At 38.2% G+C, this 19369-nt stretch overlaps 1 protein-coding gene across 1 annotated transcript; it reads left to right on the top strand.

The window, feature by feature from the left end:
* The first annotated feature begins 4401 nt into the window (after positions 1-4401).
* Positions 4402-14534, top strand: LOC129775147 (fez family zinc finger protein erm). Its single transcript, XM_055779500.1, has 2 exons — positions 4402-5251; positions 12249-14534. The coding sequence occupies exons 1-2, from the start codon at positions 5240-5242 to the stop codon at positions 13827-13829; spliced, it is 1593 nt and encodes a 530-aa protein (XP_055635475.1). The 5' UTR covers positions 4402-5239; the 3' UTR covers positions 13830-14534.
* Positions 14535-19369: the final 4835 nt, after the last annotated feature.

Genomic DNA, 19369 nt, shown 5'->3' with positions numbered 1-19369 from the left:
CCGAGCTCAGAGAATTCATTCCCCTCTAGTTTGCCTTCCAAATTGCCATCGTAAACCACACCTTCTCTCGATTCAATCACACACAAAAAGTATACTTAAGCAATATTCTGGTGGTGAGACACATTCATTTTTCGTGAGGACATCGACAAGACAACATCGTTGCCTAACGTGCTGGAGGAGGTGGACGGCGAAGGATCGACACATACACGCGCAGAATTCTTTCCGTTTGGATGCCATTCAGCATCGAGAAAGTTCCGGAAAGATCTAATCATTGCTGGAAAATGATCTGCCAGTTCCTCTGGGAATTCAAAAATACATTCATGTGAAAGAGTTTATTTGAATGTTTTCTATCCGTGTAACACTGTGACCAAATATTTTTCAATCAAGTACTATTAACAGGTGGTTATCGAGTTAGTATTAACCACTGGTGGGCTTCCAGTATCGAGGAAAATGTGGAAATATCTAAACGTTGCTGGAAAATAATCTGCCAGTTCCCCTTGGAATTGAAAATTACATTCAAGCGAAAGAGTTTATTTTAATGTTTTCTATCCATAAAATATCCATATAATACATTTGGGTTTGTGATTTGTCAATCAAGTACAGTTAGCAGGTTAGCTTCTGAAGATTATTCTTCAGAACAAGGTTTTTCGTATCCTATATTGGATGCATAAAACCTTGTGCCTCCAACGTAACGCTCTCGTTTTCGAAGTACCCCAAATATTCATTTATTCATTCAGAATGGATTTAGATTCAACTTCGAACAAATGATCTCTAAATTAACGATAGTCCTACGTCACCCTTGCGGTTATACCATAGATATAACCCACTTCCTGTTTTTTATTAAACTGGATTGTTTTTATCAATCAAATTGAAGCTCTCTAACCGCTCTACAATTTGTTGTTCTTTGACACCCAACTTCTATCTATCTTAATTTGGCTGCAATATCGATATAATTAATTCTTGGTGAAAATTCAAGCAAAATCTTCAAAAATCAGCCCACTTTTACCCCACTGTATATGAATTAGTAACTTAAATTACACCTTAACGTTGGAAGGTTACATTTCTTCTTGAAATAAGTCATATTTGAAACATAAAAAACTTTTTTTTTTCAAACTCTATATAGTCGAGTCCAAAATTGTATATATTCGAATCACATATATTCGAGTCTGTATATAATCGAGTCCGACCTGTATTTAGAATCTGATGAGAAACAGGGCAAAGAACAGTGACGTCTCTACTGGATGGTTAGGATATCTTTGCTTTCAGCATCAACCAAATAAATTTCGCCGAAACTTCCACCGATAGCCAGATATTTGCCACACTAGGACAAATCAAACATTTTCATAGTCCAAAGTCCATCTCCGTACAACTGATATTCATTACATATATTTATATATATATATATATATATATATATATATATATATATATATATATATATATATATATATATATATATGTAATACTATCGGATATATATATATATATATATATATATATATATATATATTTATCTTTAATTTAAATGTATATGAATGCGAAATAAATAATTTTCTGCAAAAAAATACGGCTCGCTGATAACAAGAATCAGCAACAATTGTAGTGAACTTGGAAAAGGCACTTCCAGCGGAATCCTTGTTCACTGCACACGGTCCTGGGGAATCTCCATCCAGAAATCCAGAATCTCAAATTTTCGTATGTATTGACCAGTTCAGTAGTATTCTCGGGCGATGACTTCAGGACGACCTGCATACTGAGAGTATTTTCAAACGTCGAACGAATATATATGAGGGGCTTAGAATGCAAGGGTGTCAGTGACTTGCTCGATTTCTCTTCATCAACTTTTTCTTCAGTTATTAACTCAACTGCAAAAACGTTCCAATTTGAGTTTGCTATAGAATCCTATAGATGAGGCTCTGACCTGTCTTCCGCGTTGTCAAATATAGCTGGGAATGTATTTGCAGCTAAGTTAAGACCAAAATAGAGAGTCGATGTAGAGAAATCGATGAAATCACTTACACCCTATCCATTCTAAGCCCCTCATATTATATACAAAATATAGCAAGGTATCAAAATACTCACATCTCGTTCGTTTACAGAACAACTGCGCCAACTTTGTAAACATACATATATATATATATATATATATATATATATATATATATATATATATATATATATATAATCACTGATACATATTAAAACTCAACGAATGCAGAAATCAAAACGTCAAAAGTTATTGAACGAAATTGTGAGCAACACACATCGCGTGCGACGCGACCAGGGGTACGACTAAGACGTCAAATCCCTCATATTGCCAGTGTACCCAATATTGCTGCGGTTTACTGACATTTTGGTTCAATCAATTACTGTTGTTTACAACTCGGTCCGGTTATATAGTCGAATAGTGGCTAACATTAAACTCCATGTTAAATGTGAACACCTCCATGTGAAACCGAAATATGAAAATCGCTCATGCAGTTAGAATAAAGCAGCGCATTTTTCGATTTCAATCCTCGTAAATGATATGTTGATAAACAAATGACGCCATATTGATTTTGATTTTGGGTAGCCTATATTCAATTGATGTCTAGCCCCTGGACGCGACATGCTCAGTTGAATCGAAAAAGTTGGTCCGACCTAAGTTGCCAGTTTCCTAGTTTATATGCTCCCATTTGATTACACATGCTATCAACTTTTTTGACATATTCGTTAAGTTGCTTTCCAACTTAGGTTGCCTAGTGTGTAGATGGCCTAAGACAATGATTCCAAACACACTTGTCCAACTTTAAAAAAATGGTTTCATGATCAGAAAACGGCCTTCTAACTGGCCTTTTTTAGATTCTATAGAAAACCTTTGAGAAATTGCAATCCATCGAGTGAGATCGGATGTAACGTGTATATAACATAGATAACCAAATCGTTCCATTAACCAAAATCGGAAATCATGAATGCAGTTGAACTAAGAGATTTCGAAGCTCCCTCAGTCCAGTTGCTCAACTTTTTTCTAACATTGCGTCTGAATTGCCGGTCCCTTCACATAAAAGTAGTCAGCTTATTAATGATGCATAACTAATCGAAGTTGAGGTATTGGTATATGGTGTATTTTGGTCACTCAGAGCAATCTACGAGATGAGATTAAATTTAAAAAAAATCCGCCAATAAATAATCTCACAAATAATGCATTGCAGATGAAAAAAAAAAAATTAAAATAAATTTCCAGTTTCCTTGAACAATTCCAATCCTTCTAGGCTTCCAATCGATTCACATCGCCCAGCTTCACTGCACCAGCAACAACCAATCGATACTGTCCCATCTTGCACCCGGAACGAAACGAATCGAATCGGATCGTTAAGATGCCAAGTACTTGCTCCAAAGGTTGTACATTTTCCACAACGCTGCACTTTTATTCGCATCACTTCCCGACAGAGCACCAAATCGTTGTTCCGTTCTTCTGCAGCGCCCCCATCTTTCCACACTCAGCTCCGGAGGTTGTTCGGGGGTTCGGATGGAAGGTTTGTCTCGCGCGCTGTTTGCTCAAACATTTCGCTACTGTTAGTTTTCCGCCCGCTCCATAATGAGCTAACAAGCAACAACTACCACTTTGTCGACTTACGACTTCACCATCCTTCACCCCATCCACCGCCCACGCCACCGTCACCGCCCACCGTTCATTCTGTGTTTCCTCTGCCGCTTTGGACCCGTAGAAAGTCCCGATGCCGGGAAATAAGTGGCAGAGTGGTCCACATAATTCACGGCGTGACGAAGAGACGAGCGCGCTCTGTGGAAACTGTGTGTGTGTTCCGAGAGAGATCTAGCCTGCAAGGGGGCGTCACCGTCGTCGTGTGCAGCAGACGAACCGTAGGAAGCGCAAATCTGCGATTGCTCTCACCGTCGCACCCAAAAGGCACCCGGGCACCAATACCACACCGATAGCGCCATAATATGGCATCATCATCATCATCCTCCTCCCGGGTTGTATGTGCCGGAGAAGACAGCAGACGATCGTTGCAATAGGAGGGGTGGTGCCGAGCGCGGCTATGTTTGTACATAGCATTAACGCTATGTATGACTGTGTCCTTTTTCCGGCTCGTTGCTCATTGTCGGTTGGCAGGATGAATGGATTCAAGGATTTGCGTGCTCGAGGAAGAGATAGAATCCCGGAGCAAGCTCCGGCGAGAGCGGAGAAGGGCGCAGAAAGCAGGGTTGTTTTACCTTTTCACGTTTGGTACCTTTTTTGCTGCCACCGTTCGCTTTCAGGAAGACTCTGTGTGTATCAGTGAGTGTGGTCCGATTATGCGCAAATTCAGGGCTCGATTTTTTCGGTTTCAATGTGGTGGTGATGGGAAAGAGCCATAAGGACTGCCGGGGTCCTGCTGCACAGGGAGGTTACGATCCGAGGATTCTGTCAGCCACCGTTCAAAAGCGTAAAAAACATCGAACAGTGAACATCGTGCGCTCTCGTTCGCGCACTGCTTTTACGTTGGGAACAAAGTTCGTTGTTTCGCATCCCCAGGATCAGTTCTGGCTGACTGACCGAGATTTTCAGTGTGGAGTGCTTTATCAGTGGCGTTGTTTGCTCAGACCAGTTTCAGCTGTCGAACCGGTTGCGTTTGCTGGGGCCATTTGTCCGCGAACGTAAGGTGAACTATGTATTGTTGTCGCGAATCAAGTGCCACGTATAGCTGATAAGTTGAGAAGACTTTAAGAACAGAACATTAGATTGGAGAGTGGAGAGTGTGGAATATCCCCAAGCGTGGAAACATACGCATCGAGTTGGATATGAGTGGATAAGGGTCTCGGCCTATTGTCTTCAATCAATTGAATTAATTTCCTTAATTGAGTTTTGCCACCCGCATTTGGCACCTTGGCCCCAATACTCATGCGAGAAAGGAGCATCGCAAGACGAACCACAAGAACTCATCTTAGTCGGAAGAGTGTGGTTGGGGGCGGAAACGAATAGACAGTGTTTTGAGTGTGACGACGGGTTGTGTTCATGTGCACTAATTTGTACACATAACACCCTCCCAAGTGACTGTAGCTTGTGGGAAGAAGGAAACTCTTAATAGAAGTGATTATTTGTGAGTTGGTTGGTAGTTGGAGCTAGAGAGGTGCGAGAGGAACATCTGCTTACGAGCGCGCCGCCGAGATTGATTCTGGAACGAGAAGGACTGCTTCCGAAGTTGCTCAAGAGGCACTTGATCAACGCCACCACATCCCGGGTCCCGGATAGCCCAACATGGTTTATTTCGTACGTATAGCACTTTTTTATTATCTGAATTGTTTTAAGTGGGTTTGACATGATGGTATCGGAGTGCGCGCTGCTGCTGGAGACTATCTGAGTTTTTGGGTGTTTTTGATGATTTGTTAAAAATTATCACGACGGGTGTTTGAATTTAGCAGGCCTATAGTACTTTTGTTGTATTAACTCGACAAAAAAATTAGAGGAACAGAGCGTACTTTCGAAAATTACGAATGTTACGAATCGTTCGTTCTGAGAGTCGCGTAGGATTTTATACTTCTGAAACGATTTGGGTTAAATGCTCCTCTAATTTACTTAAAATTTTGAAAAATCGGCTAGAAAAAACGACTGAACGACGTTCACAGATGTTTAGGAAATACATTAGGCTTAAAATTTGCCTGCAAACATTAGAACTTACTGCGATATTTGCATAATTACAGTGGATTTTTTAACGGACTATTAAAAACCCTGTTTTTGGCACTTTTTTGAAATCGATGTAAAAAATCTAAATAATTTTTTTTCCGTCAAAGTAACAAATTATCCTTGTGCACAATTTATTGGAGTTTTCAAAACTGCCTTTCGATTTGCGGACGATTTGCGGATCAAAGACGAAGGGGTAATTTTTCATTGAAACTGAAATATCTCTGTGTGGGAAGGTCCTACAGGATCGTTCTTGGAACCAAATAAATGCTGGATATAAGGTTAATTGGATTTGCTGTTGAGTTGGTTGGCAAAAAATTGTGTTAGTACAGAATATTCTTGAAAAAACAAAGAAAAATCGATTTTCCATTTCTTCCCGATATTGTTGCTCACTACACCAACACACAACAAGATAAAAATATGTACGTAAAATATTATAATACCTGACAGTTGTAGCTTCAAAATGATGTACATCCCATCGATATGCGTTGATTTTTTACGAAGTTACAGCATGTCAAAAGTCACTACAAATTTCCGACTTCGCACTCTGTTCCTCTATTTTTTTTTGTCGAGTGTATATCAAAATTTCATACATCGTTCGACAATCAACAATTGGCAGCTGAATCTACATTTGAATCACAATCTTTGTAGAGTCCAAAAATGTCTGTCACGACAGTGTGTTATTACTTAGTGTTTCCTAATAGATGAGTATAAGAAACCATTGAAACGCTAGCCGTAATCACCAGGTTGCTCGGTTTGTAGCGTTAGTATTTACAATTCTAATAATAGTCAAAACGTCTCCGTCGGTAGTTTCAGTTGTTATCGGATAAAATCAAAAAGGTTTGGAAGAAATTTAGTGAAATGTCTGGAATTGGTGCTCTTGATTTGTGGCGAGTCTATGATAGTACTTTTTTCCTGAAGAATACTCTATATGATAAGAACAGCAGGTTCGTGTTTATTCAATTAGTTGAATTTGTGAGGGCAATCTGCAATGTTGGTAATTTTAGCAACATGATTTACGGACATCACGTTCAATCGCATAAAGATGGTGGAGTGACTTACTCCAACCGTATGGTAAACGCTGAGTATGTGCAATAATTCAATGTTGAATCCGGAGAGTTATAATGCTAAGAACTAATATTATTTTATTTTACTACTGATTGTTTCATCTACTTGAAGATTCAAATGCAGAAATTTAGGTAATTTATAATATTAAAAAACACAATTGCTTCTCTTTGTTCATCGTGTACAGAAAATAGCAATTATATGAGCAGCGTTTTAATGGTTTCTTATACTCATCTATTAGGAAACACTAAGTAATAACACACTGTCGTGACAGACATGTTTGGACTCCACAAAGAAAGTGATTCAGATTTTTTTTCTATTTAGCTTATAGCACATAATACTGCCAATTGTTGATTGTCGAACGATGTATGAAAGCTGTATGGAACTACGTCTGTTATGCGGACAAACAGTGATTTTTCGGAAAAGTTTTTTCAAAATTGCTCAAATGTTTTCGAACAAAACATGTTTGTTTGCATGTTGAGCAAACGTATTACATTGTGTAGATTGGGAAACAGCGAAAAAGTCGATTTTGTTCATTTTGTCGTTTAGGTCTCCTATACAATCATGGGCAGTAAAGGAAAATCCCTTTTTTTCAATTTATAAATCATATTACATTTTGTTTAAATTTGAAGATAATTACGAAATATTGACATTCTCCGTGTACAAATGGAGTTACAATTCGTAATGAAGAGTTTAAAGAGTTTGATGGTACATAAACAATTCGTGAATGTTAAAGTATATATTTTCACTTCAAATTGAATATCTGAGACATTTGAAAAATGAATCTGCTAGAAGTTCAGGTTCCTAGGCGCTCATTCAAGGTTAACCGTCAATTTTAGCTTCCATAAGCTTCCATACACTAATCATCACTCGGTTCTCTGTCCAGAATGTGATGCGTTATTCGCCGTCGAATAATTTCGATCTTGTCATTTTCCATATACCGGAGTAAAAAATGTGCGAAAAAAAATGTCATTTTCAAGTGTTTTGGATTTTTTTTCGCTAAACCATTCGAAGAAAAGTATTTCTGATTTGAATTTTAACATGATAACATGATGGGATTTCAACATGAATATTTACTTCTTATAAGAATGTACATTTATGTCTCAATCAATAATAATATCATTATTTTGTAACCAGAGCGGTTTGTTGTTGAACTTGTTTATATTTGTGTTGTGTGTTGAAATGAGATGAGCACCTTCATGAGCAATAATAAAATCAAACAGTAGAATCCTAAATGCATTTGTTGAAAATGTTTTGTTTTGTTGAAAGCCTAATGGTATAATTTGAGCTTGATTTTTAGATTTTTGGTTTTGAACTTTTGAAGGAACGATTATTTTTGTTTCTTCATAAAAAGTCCAACTATGAAGCTAACGAATAAATATTCGTTTGGATATCCAAGAATTAAGCTTTTTATATGTTTTTTTTAAAGAAGGACCAAATTTATGATCATCACATTCACGCTCTATCCAATGAAAAGGTAAATCCCGACATTATTATCGCATAAAAACTATATGTTTTTGGCGGTATTATGCGAATAAACTCCAGATTTGAATATAAAAATACATTCATCAGCAGATTGGAAGTTGATAATGTTTGGAAGCTTCACTGTTTAGAAATGAATACATTTTTTGTATTGAAGATATGAATTTATTTTCAATATTTTTTGCATTTTATATTGATGGTTTCAAAGGCAAAATTCATGCAACGAGCTGACCCAACTGAAATTCTCCATCAGGTTGATGTTTTTATGATGGTTCTATTCAGCTCTATGCTCAATAATGCCTGAATTCATTGTCATCAAATCCTCTATTCAAGCCTTGTTCAAGCAACTTAGGGGAAATTATTAAGTTATAGCCAACATTGTTCGTTGAATGCAGTTTAAAGTCAATAAGAAAACGTTGATCCAACTCCAAGGTGTGGTGGAAACATCTATTCGACCATTTTCTGATTTGATTAGCTCTACTTGGACTGCGATATCGAAGAAGATCATTGTCTGACTGCATTATTTCTTTCTACCAAATTTTTAAAAATAGAATTAGTTTTTAGCACCTTGACAGAGGCTTGTTAGAGTTTTTTACAGCTACTAGATAAAACTTGTTCAGTTTCTGATTAACTTGGCCATGATTCAAACTTACGACCTTTGCATCGATGACCCTCCATCAAATCTTTTGCTCCGTTAGAACACTTAAAATATAATTCCAAGCAATCGAGCCTGAACGTAAAAACACTGGCAGCAAATGCTCATTTTGGTAATACGTCATGTGTTGTACAAAAGCTACTTTGCAGTTGAATAAACGTTTTCATATCGTTTCTCTGGCATATTAGCCAGGTAAGCATCGATGGCTGAACAGAAGCTTCAATTTGGTCTATATAAGCTATTATACAACTTAAAGTTCAGCGTATCGTCTTATTAAACACTCAATACTATTGTTCGACCATTACTCAACTGACTATTAATAACAGCTAATGGTTGTTTGTTGGGGAACAATCGATAAGATTTTTGTGGTTTTAAAAATCTGTGGCATTATTCGATGTTTTTACCGATAAAACGTGAGAATATTTTTTTTAACCAAAGCTGTTGAAATATAAAATGCTTTTCAAGTAGGATTAAAATGAAACAAGTGGATCTCATGGAATATTTTTAAATTTTTGGACAGGAAAAAAATAATCTAAATAATATATGAATATCAAAGGGCTGATTAATGATTTTTATAGAATATCCTGCTGTTTAATATCGATGAATTTGTTAAAAAAAGAAGAAGAAATTCTTAGGAATGTTATGGTTTAAAGTATACCAAACCTCTTGATGGAATATTCAGTACGGAGTGAATAAACGTTTCATTTTTCGAAGAAACATTTTATGCAATATTTTCTGGAGCAAAACATTTGTCAAAATTCGGCCTGTGTAATCGATGATGAAATTGTCTCGGGAATTCGTTGCCTCGGGAGAAAGTTGCCAGATTTTTATAGAATGATTGAATTTGAATCGAATGAATTTCACAATGCAAAAGTCGATTCCGATCGAAACGTGCGATCTGATCGAGTTTTAAACCAACCAGATTCCGAAATATGAGTGACTGATTGATATTCTTACCACAAACATGGTTCATGGCCCATGTGGTGATCTGAAGTTTTTATCATCTTGCATGGCAGAAGACACGATCACAAGCGTAGGCGGATATCCTTCGCCTGGGAATTACGAAAGTCTCACGACTGTTCATCGGATGACACTGAGTACCGTTATTTCCGACAACATAAACATCAAACACAGTTTTGTTGAAATCGTTTCATTATAGATCTTACAATACACTAGTTACTTTCTATTTAACAACCAGAATATTCACTTGAAATAAATCATTGGCAAAACAACGTTTGCCGAGTCGGCTAGTAGTTTCATATTATTAGACAAGACAGTTAGACAAGTAATGTTTCGAGCTCAAAACTTAGAATTCTAAATGGAATATAAACCATTGTAAACGAGGCGAACAATGTTTTCAGTTCCCATGTTTTTATGAGAATTTTTGTTTGATGATTTATCGAGATTATTTGTTTTGCATTCTTGGAATTATTATTTACATGTAATTTAAACTTTTTTGATATTCTAAAAAATGTCTTTTTATATCGGATTTTTCACATATAGAATGTCACCAGATTGTGAATTGCGAAATGCATTGTAATGAGCACTACACATATCCAAACTTATCACTAAATTTAGAGGAAGAATAATCATATTCTAACATATTCTGCCTCGTAGCGTGATTGGCGAATGTCGTAAATCTATAAAAAAACGTGAAGCCGTGAATTCTTTTTTTTTTCAGAGAATATATGCATTCGCTGCTCAAATGGTTTCCCAAACTCTTATAAATCTACAAATTATATACTAGCAAAACTAACAAAAACGAAATTTTTTATGTATCTAAATATTCTTGTGATGACACCACATTTACGACGGCATTATGGCATTAAAATTCTTTATTAAGAAAAAATACAAATTTTTATTTTGTAGACTCCTACACTTTAGCAAATGGAATAATTTTGTAGTCGCAGATGAATATATTTTCCGATGAAATATAATTTCGCGCAGTACCTTTTCCGCAATATTGTTTGTGCTAATTGGTTACGAATAGATAATTCATCTTTACTCGTTCGGCAAGGTAATAGAATATGAGTTTTTTAGTATGAACTGGCTGATCCAGCAAACGTTGTTCTGCCATATATGTTATTTCCAGCGCATATTTGGTTTTGAAAAAAAACACAACAAATTTATCGTAAGTGTGTTTGAATGTTTTAAAGATCTACAAAATTATGCGAATGTGATCGATCAAATAGAACGATCTTGATGTGTTTTGCTGCCGTAAATTATGATGCGCAGTTTCATTCACTCTTGACCCTAGCTTATCTTTTCTTCTATAAATTTTCTTGCAATTCCGTCAAAACTTTATCCATAATATTAAATCATTACCAGATACAATTTTTGTTCAAGACAGTTTCTATTCCTAATCAAACTTTCAATTCGTGGTTTTTACAGCTGAAATGAATTTGGTCATGCTGAAAATCAGCAAAAGAATACTCAAAGTAACAATAGCGAAGGGGGTCAGTTGTTTTTTTTTATACTTTATATATCTTGTTTGTATTTTTACTATTTCGGCGGCCGTATTTTTGTAGTTTATAGAAAAAAAAGTATCAAGAAAATGTCAGTTACGTATAGTTCTATAGCTTGAAAAAGAAAAAGACTTCAGCAAATATCATTTTATTATTATTTCATAGCTTCATGGTACAAATTTCAACCGAGTTCGACCAAGATGTTCATTCGTTTTGATTCTTAATTTTGAACAGCCTAAAGATACTAGATACTGGTGTAATGAGTATAAACATTAATTTTCAATTAATTCCTGTGCTCGAACATAATCTTCTATTTGTATTGTTATTTCCGAATATAATTATTTTCTATGAAATTATCTGCATCTATACGTTTCATAATTTGTTCAATGGCCCAAACAATCGAATCGACAGTGAAAAGTTTGCATTCACAACACAACATTTGCTGGGCAAAATATTTCCCACCAAACAATGCGCGCTGCATTCATCGGTATTTCTACAATTAAAAAAAGGCGTGTGCCCGATGTCAATTGTGTTCTTGTTTAATTATTTCACCAACAAATTATTGTCATTCAAATTCGAACAAACAGAGCACGATTCGGCGAACGGGGTTACGTGACATTCCTTCGAAGGCTGGACCCTTGTTTCCGAACAAACGCTTCGGTGGGGACGGAATGAATTTAATTAACCTTTCTCTAAACGCTTGGCACTGTCTCAATTGTTCTTCAGCCACTGCTGTGGCGAACAATGGACCCTAACCCTGCTGCCGACGGCAAAAATTTGAATGATCTGAGCTCTCCACTCCACAATCATTAAAGGTGGCTTCCAGCGGCGCCTCTTTCAATCGATCCACACGTATACCCCCTCCCACCAGTATACACAAATTCTCATGACTCGTTTTTCCCTCTCTCCCTACCAACAGAGCCCACGTGGTATGCAGCAGCCGTGTAGCCCACCAGGATTGCCGATCACTTCCAAGAGTCCCACGATGGAGTCAGCGAACAGTAACACAAGCATTGAGGCCGAGGCCGACCAGAAACCGATAAAGATGCAGCGCACCAGCGGAGGGGCGCTGAAGTTCTCGATTGCCAACATTATGGGCAGAGACGAGAACGAGGACAGCGATACGGAGTTGCGGCGGAAGGACAATCCGGAACCGTTTCAACCACCTCAATCATCCAGTCCACCGTCGGCTAGTTCCAGTCCTAGCTATGAGCAGAACTCAACGATGGCGGCGTATGATTCGGCGTTCAAAAAATACGTACCCAGTTCCGTGCATCAGTTTGTGGCCAACCGTCACCAGGATCTGCTTAGTCAGTACCCACTGCTGTACTATCCAGGTCAATTGATGTGTGCTGCCGCCGCCGCTCAGTATGCGGCACTCACTCAGCATCCGGTTTCACTTCTGAATGGTTCACCACTGTCGAGCATTGGCGCTGCCAGTGGAAGCAACGCATCGGCGTTACACTCCTACGTGCCGGCGGCGAATGCCTTGAGAGGGTTGGAATCCTCCGCCATGTCACCACCCCACCACTCAATGAGTCATCACAAAAAAGTGAATCTAAACTCTTCAACATCGTCGTCGTCTTCCTCCGGTGAACACAACACCTCAACCAACTCGACGAACTCGAACAGCTCACTGACGGCGGCAGCCCTCGCCAAACAGAAGACGTTTGCCTGCCCCGAATGTGGGAAGGTATTCAACGCCCACTACAATCTGACCCGGCACATGCCAGTCCACACCGGAGCCCGCCCATTCATCTGCAAAATCTGCGGCAAAGGATTTCGCCAGGCGTCCACTCTTTGCAGACACAAAATCATCCACACTTCGGATAAACCGCATAAATGTCAAACTTGTGGAAAAGCTTTCAACCGATCTTCAACCCTGAACACCCACACTCGCATTCACGCCGGCTACAAGCCCTATATCTGCGAGTACTGTGGTAAAGGTTTCCACCAAAAGGGTAACTATAAGAACCACAAACTGACCCACAGCGGCGATAAAGCTTACAAATGCGCCATTTGCAACAAGGCGTTCCACCAGGTCTACAACCTAACCTTTCACATGCACACCCACAACGACAAGAAACCCTTCACGTGTAAAATTTGCGCCAAGGGATTCTGTCGTAACTTCGATCTCAAGAAGCACATGCGAAAGTTGCACGACGTTAGCGTCAGTTCCAGCCTCAAACGTCAGCAGCAGCAGCAGCAGCAGCAACAGCAACAACAGCAACAGCACCAGCTGCAACATGAGCAGCATCACTCAAATCAGCACCAATCGGACCAAAGCCCTCACGGCTCCGGATGGCCAGGAAGCGCAGCTTCCCCCTCGTCAGCCTCTCTGGCAGCCCTGTCTGCCTCACCGCTGAGCACCCTATCAAGTCTTCATCATTCCGCCGTCGCAGCCGCTGCCCTCCGCTCGGGAGACTACGGTAGTCCCTTCCTGATGCCTAACGCACGTGGCAGTCGGCTGGATGCGCCCTTCATTGGGAAGGTTTTCTGACAGAAGTATTACCAGCATACCTTCAACAACCACCATCATCACCATCACCAGCAGCAGCACCCGAGCCCATCGAATAGCGCTTCCAACAACTCGGCGGTCGCTGCTGCCGCCGCCGCCGCCGGAGGAGGATCACTGCTCTTCCAACAGCAGCAGCAGCAGCAGCAGCAGCAACAACAATTGACCAGTCTGACCAAGAGTATACTGATCAACTAATAGTCGGGAGTCGTGATGTGCATGTTCTCCCAATTTTCCCACGTGGAAAATCTGGGATGAACAGTAGAAAAACAACCTGAGGTGAAGCGATGGAATAGTGCAATAGAGGAACCAGAGATAGGTTGCGTTTTAGGATATAGACTTATCGCTCGGAAGTGAACCAGTGATTTGAGTTAGTGATCAACGAAATGTGAATTTATTAGGAGTAGTTTCTTCAAGTGTGTATATAATAGTACCAGGAACGTACGTCACAAGCACAAGCTTTCGAAAAGTGATTGTGAGAAAATTATTCAACTCTTCTAGGTGTACATTTAGGGGGTAGTGAGATCGTTTTCTTCTACACAAAGAATTGTATAAATTGGAACTATCGATTGAAAGTTGATTGTAGGTAAAGCAGACGCATCGGAGCGAATGCATTTGTATAGAATTGAAAGTGTATAAAGTTATATGTAATAGAATGTGGTAAACCTAAAATAAAATGAAGAAATAAAAATGCATACGATAATTAATTTGTTTTTATACCTCTGAATACTTGTCTCACTTGAACTTTACTGTTGAAAATACATTTAATTTATTATAGTTCGAAGTTTTCCCTCTTTTTCGGTGAACTCGAAAGTTGCAATTTCCATCAATGATTATAATGGAGGGGCTTAGAATGCTAGGGGTGTAAGTGACTTGATCGATTTCTCTTCATCAACTTTTTATTTAGTTAATAACTCGACTGCAAAAACGTTCCAATTTAAGTTTGCTATATAATCCGATAGATGAGGTTCTGACCTATCTTCCACATTGTCAAATACAGCTGGAAATGTATTTGCAGCGAAGTTATGACCAAAAGAGAGAGTCGATGTAGAGAAATCGATCAAATCACTTACACCCCTTTCATTCTAAGCCCCTCAATGCATGTTAATCCGTTGTATCTTTCCGAGAATTGTGCTGGCCATTTAAGCTTAATTCGAACTTGATTTGGTCGGTGTTAAGTCAGAGGGGACCAAGTCGCAGGATTAAAAAAATCGAGTTATTGATTGGATTAGGTTAAGCATTTCGTAAGCTACATACGTCATTTACCAGATTTGGAAAATCACGCGTGCTGCAGGAAAACCGTATCGAAATTGCCAAATTACAGTAATCATTCGATAACTGAACCTGGTTTAACTGGACTGCTCTTTAACTGGGTAAACGTTAACTGGGTTGAAAAGTAGAATTTCGTAACAATTGATGCCACATTCAATTTGAAGATTTGCTTTGGGGGGCATTCAAATGTAATTTGAGATGTTAGAAATATTTTCCCCAAATTATATATCATACCTGTTGTCGCACTCAATGCAAAACTTCTAGTGGAAACCTTTTGTTTAACCAATTTCAAGATCAACGCCAATCAAACATTTCATTGAAGTTCCCCTCGTTTTTTTTGACGTTCACATGCCGGTTCAGTTAGAAAGCTAATGTCGATAACTGGACCTCTTTTCTGGTTCAGTTACCGAATGGCGACACCGTTACATAGTTCGAATCCCTATATAATTATTACTAAAAGAACACCTTAAACCATTCATGAGTACCTTTGAAAAGTGGACCTCAAAAGTTGGATGAATTGCCCTAACAATAAGTAAATTGCTTGTGTTAGTGATACTGAAAAATATGATCATTTCGTTGAACCTAACTGTCGCTCAATTTGTATAGTCGTTCCTGATTTTAAATTAAGATGTTGGCCATGAATATTGTAACCTTTCATTGAAAACGGATGAAATCTGGTACCTCGATCAAGCCGTTGATTACCAACCATGCATGCAGTCTTCATATCAGTGCATTGCATTTCTATTCACAAAGTATGTACGGGAACCGCGGGTAATACGGACAGTGGGGGTAATATGGACAGATGATTGATTTGTATAGTTACACTAGCTGACCCGGCAAACTTTGTCCCGCCCAAAATTTGTTTTTTGTTATCAATACCTTCAAACCTTCACGTTTTCTTACTAAGTGCAAGTTCATGAGTTCAATCGCAGAACTGTTCATTGATTGATCTTCTAATCGACCCCGTTGAATTTACCTTTTACTAAAAAATTCCTAATACTTCTACCAAAACTCATCATTATAATATCAGATTATTGTCAGACACAATTCAACCACTTGCAAATAACATGTTTCTCCGTTACATGGAATAAATGTTTGATACAGAAAATATGATAGAACAAAGGCAAACCCCTCCCCTCTTCTCCTCTTAGAAAGGAAGGAGGAGTGTCTATTCGCCATAGAAACGTTTCGTGCCTCCTAAAATCTTCACATGTCAAATTTGGCTCCATTTGCTTGATTAGTTTTCGAGTTATGCAGAAATTTGTTATTCATTTGTAAGAGAGGGGAGAGGATTATCTAACCACCATAGAAAAATTTATTGCATCCTTAAACCTCCACATGCCAAATTTGGTTTCGTTTGCTTGATTAGTTCTCGAGTTATGTAGAAATTTGTGTTTCATTTGTATGGTAGCCCCCCTTAGAGAGGGGGGAGGAGTGTCGAACCACCTTTGAAATGTTTCTTCCCCATAAAATCTTGAATGGCGTTAACGTTCCCTGTGCAACTTTTGCCATCTCAACGTATGCATTAACTAGCGTCATTTATTATTACTTAGTTGAGATTTTCTAAGCCAAATTACACGCCTTGAATGTATTCCGAGGGGCAAGCTCTAGAATACGCGTGATCACAGTGCAAGTCGAAGGAAATTTCTTTGACGAAAAAATCCCCCGGCCAGAACGGGAATCGAACCCGAACACCCGGCATGATAATGTGAGACGCTAACCACTCGGCCATGGGTGCATCCCATAAAATCTCCACATGCCAAATTTAGTTCCGTTTGCTTGATTAGTTCTTGAATTATGCGGAAAAATACAACGAAATATACTTAATTTGCACATAAAAAAAATGGTATGGCAGCCCCCCTTAGAGAGACGGGAGGAGTGTCTATTCGCCATAGAAACGTTTTGTGTCCCCTAAAACCTTCCCATGCCAAATTGGGTATTTTCTTGATTAGTTTTCGAGCCATGCAGAAATTTGTATTTCATTTGTATGGCAGCTCCCCCTTAGAGAGGGAGGGTGGAGTATCTAACCACCATAGAAACATTTATTGCACCTCAAAACCTCCATATTCCTAATTTGGTTTCATTTGCTTGATTAGTTCTCGAGAAATGCAGAAATTTGTGTTTCATTTGTATGGCAGCCCCCCCTTAAGAGAGGGGGGAGGAGTATCTAACCACCGTAAAAACATTTATTGCACCCTAAAACCTTGACATGCCTAGTTTGGTTTCATTTGCTTGATTATTTCTCGAGAAATGCAGAAATTTGTGTTTCATTTGTATGGTAGCGCCCTCTAAGAGAGGGGGGAGGAGTATCCAACCACCGTAAAAACAATTATTGCACCCTAAAATCTTCAAATGCCTAATTTGGTTTCATTTGCTTGATTAATTCTCGAGTAATGCAGAAATTTGTGTTTCATTTGAATGGCAGCCCCCCTTAGAGAGAGGAGAGGAGTGTCTAACCACCATAGAATCATTTATTGCATCCTAAAACCTCCAGATGCCTAATTTGGTTGCATTTGCTTCATTAATTCTCGAGTAATGCAGAAACTTGTGTTTCATTTGTATGGCAGCTCTCCCTTAGAGAGGGGGGAGGGGTCTCAAACTATCATAAAACCCTTCCCCGGCCCCAAAAACCCCTACATACCAATTTTTATGTCGATCGGTTTAGTAGTTTCTGAGTCCATAAGAATCAGACAGACAGACAGACAGACAGTAATACATTTTCATATATATATATAGATACGTTTCATGTTTAAAAAAGTTTGGAGGCGTGACACCATAGTGACCCGCCCCGGGTATCACCCGGTCAAGCTACGCCACTGTTCACCCCATACGACTATTGTCATACGATTTATACAGAACTAGAAAAAAAAGACGGAACATATTTACGTACAATGTTTAGAATCGTCATTTGTATATTTCAGAACATTCATGTTTGTAGAAATAGAAATCACTCAATTGACTAAATGTTTAAAATGAGTGGTGGTGATGAGAAAGAAAATTGTTTCTATGTGATTCGAATTCCGGTTGTTCGGTTTATCAAGTAGTAGCTATTTTGCACGGCGATGTGAAATATAATTCCATTCCTGGTTGTCGATTGTGTTTTAGTGGAAGTACCATGATATTAAAAGAGAAATCGTTTAGTAGGGTTCTGTACTGTGTTTTAAATAATCAAATAACGTGAAATGAAATTTTTCATTTAAAATTTAACAATCTGAAACTGCATTCGAGCCTGATGATCTGGTAGGGACTAATAAGCCTTTCTTAGTGGATATCACTACCAGACGACGACACAGTACATACGTCATCGCGGATCTTGATGGGTCGAATTCACAATATGATGTAATATGTCCTCATTTACGATCTCATACGATTTATTGTAGAACGATTTTCTGCAACATGTGATATTCTTCGCATTATTTTGAATTATACGTTTACCCGACTCATTAACTACATTTGCCTAATATACATACATGATGTCGATTTGTTCGATTTTACGATTGTGTATATCATAAAACTGATGCTTGTGATACCGAATTACGACCTAATCTATTGTGATGAATGAAATGGTTTTTTTTCGCATTTTGTATGATTTTAGATATACACGATGTGTACATTGATCGACATTATATGCGATTGTGATTTGATTCCATTTTTTATACGACTTAGATCATGCAAGTTATTCGATTTAATTTTCTACAACTTATCAACGAACGTATTAATAAGTTGTAGAAAACGTTACAACTTTTTAAGAAATTGTGTCATAATTATTTTTCCAACTGAAATTGAAAAGCAGCTAATATGACTTGCTTGGGCAATCCAGTGTTAGTGATAGTTATCAATCTTGTGTTATGATAGTTATCACAGTTCCGAGGGAAGTACCGAAACGTTATGTTAATTAGTGTGACCAAATATACTTCTTCACAGTCAGATATCGAAGACTAATAATATTAATCTCGTTTTCGACTCGCGACATTCTTGAAAAACAAAAAAAATATTGAATTGATTTTTTACCCAACTACTAGTAAATTATGAATGTTCACAACTTATTTCCGATACTCATTTTATTTAATATATCTCAATTATAAACATCTTCATGTAAAACCGATTTTTTCACATTGAGGGCAATATTTTAATGTGAAGTTTCACTGTGGCCTAGATATTCCACAAAGTCGTTTGAAAAGTCCGTGCAAAAATGAAAGCTACCTAATTGTTTGGGATAAAATTTCCAATGTAGTCTCTCTTTATGTTTATAT

Source organism: Toxorhynchites rutilus, chromosome 3, assembly GCF_029784135.1.
Source record: "Toxorhynchites rutilus septentrionalis strain SRP chromosome 3, ASM2978413v1, whole genome shotgun sequence".
Taxonomy (NCBI): Eukaryota; Metazoa; Arthropoda; class Insecta; order Diptera; family Culicidae; genus Toxorhynchites; species Toxorhynchites rutilus.
This window is presented reverse-complemented; position numbering and strand designations above follow the sequence as displayed.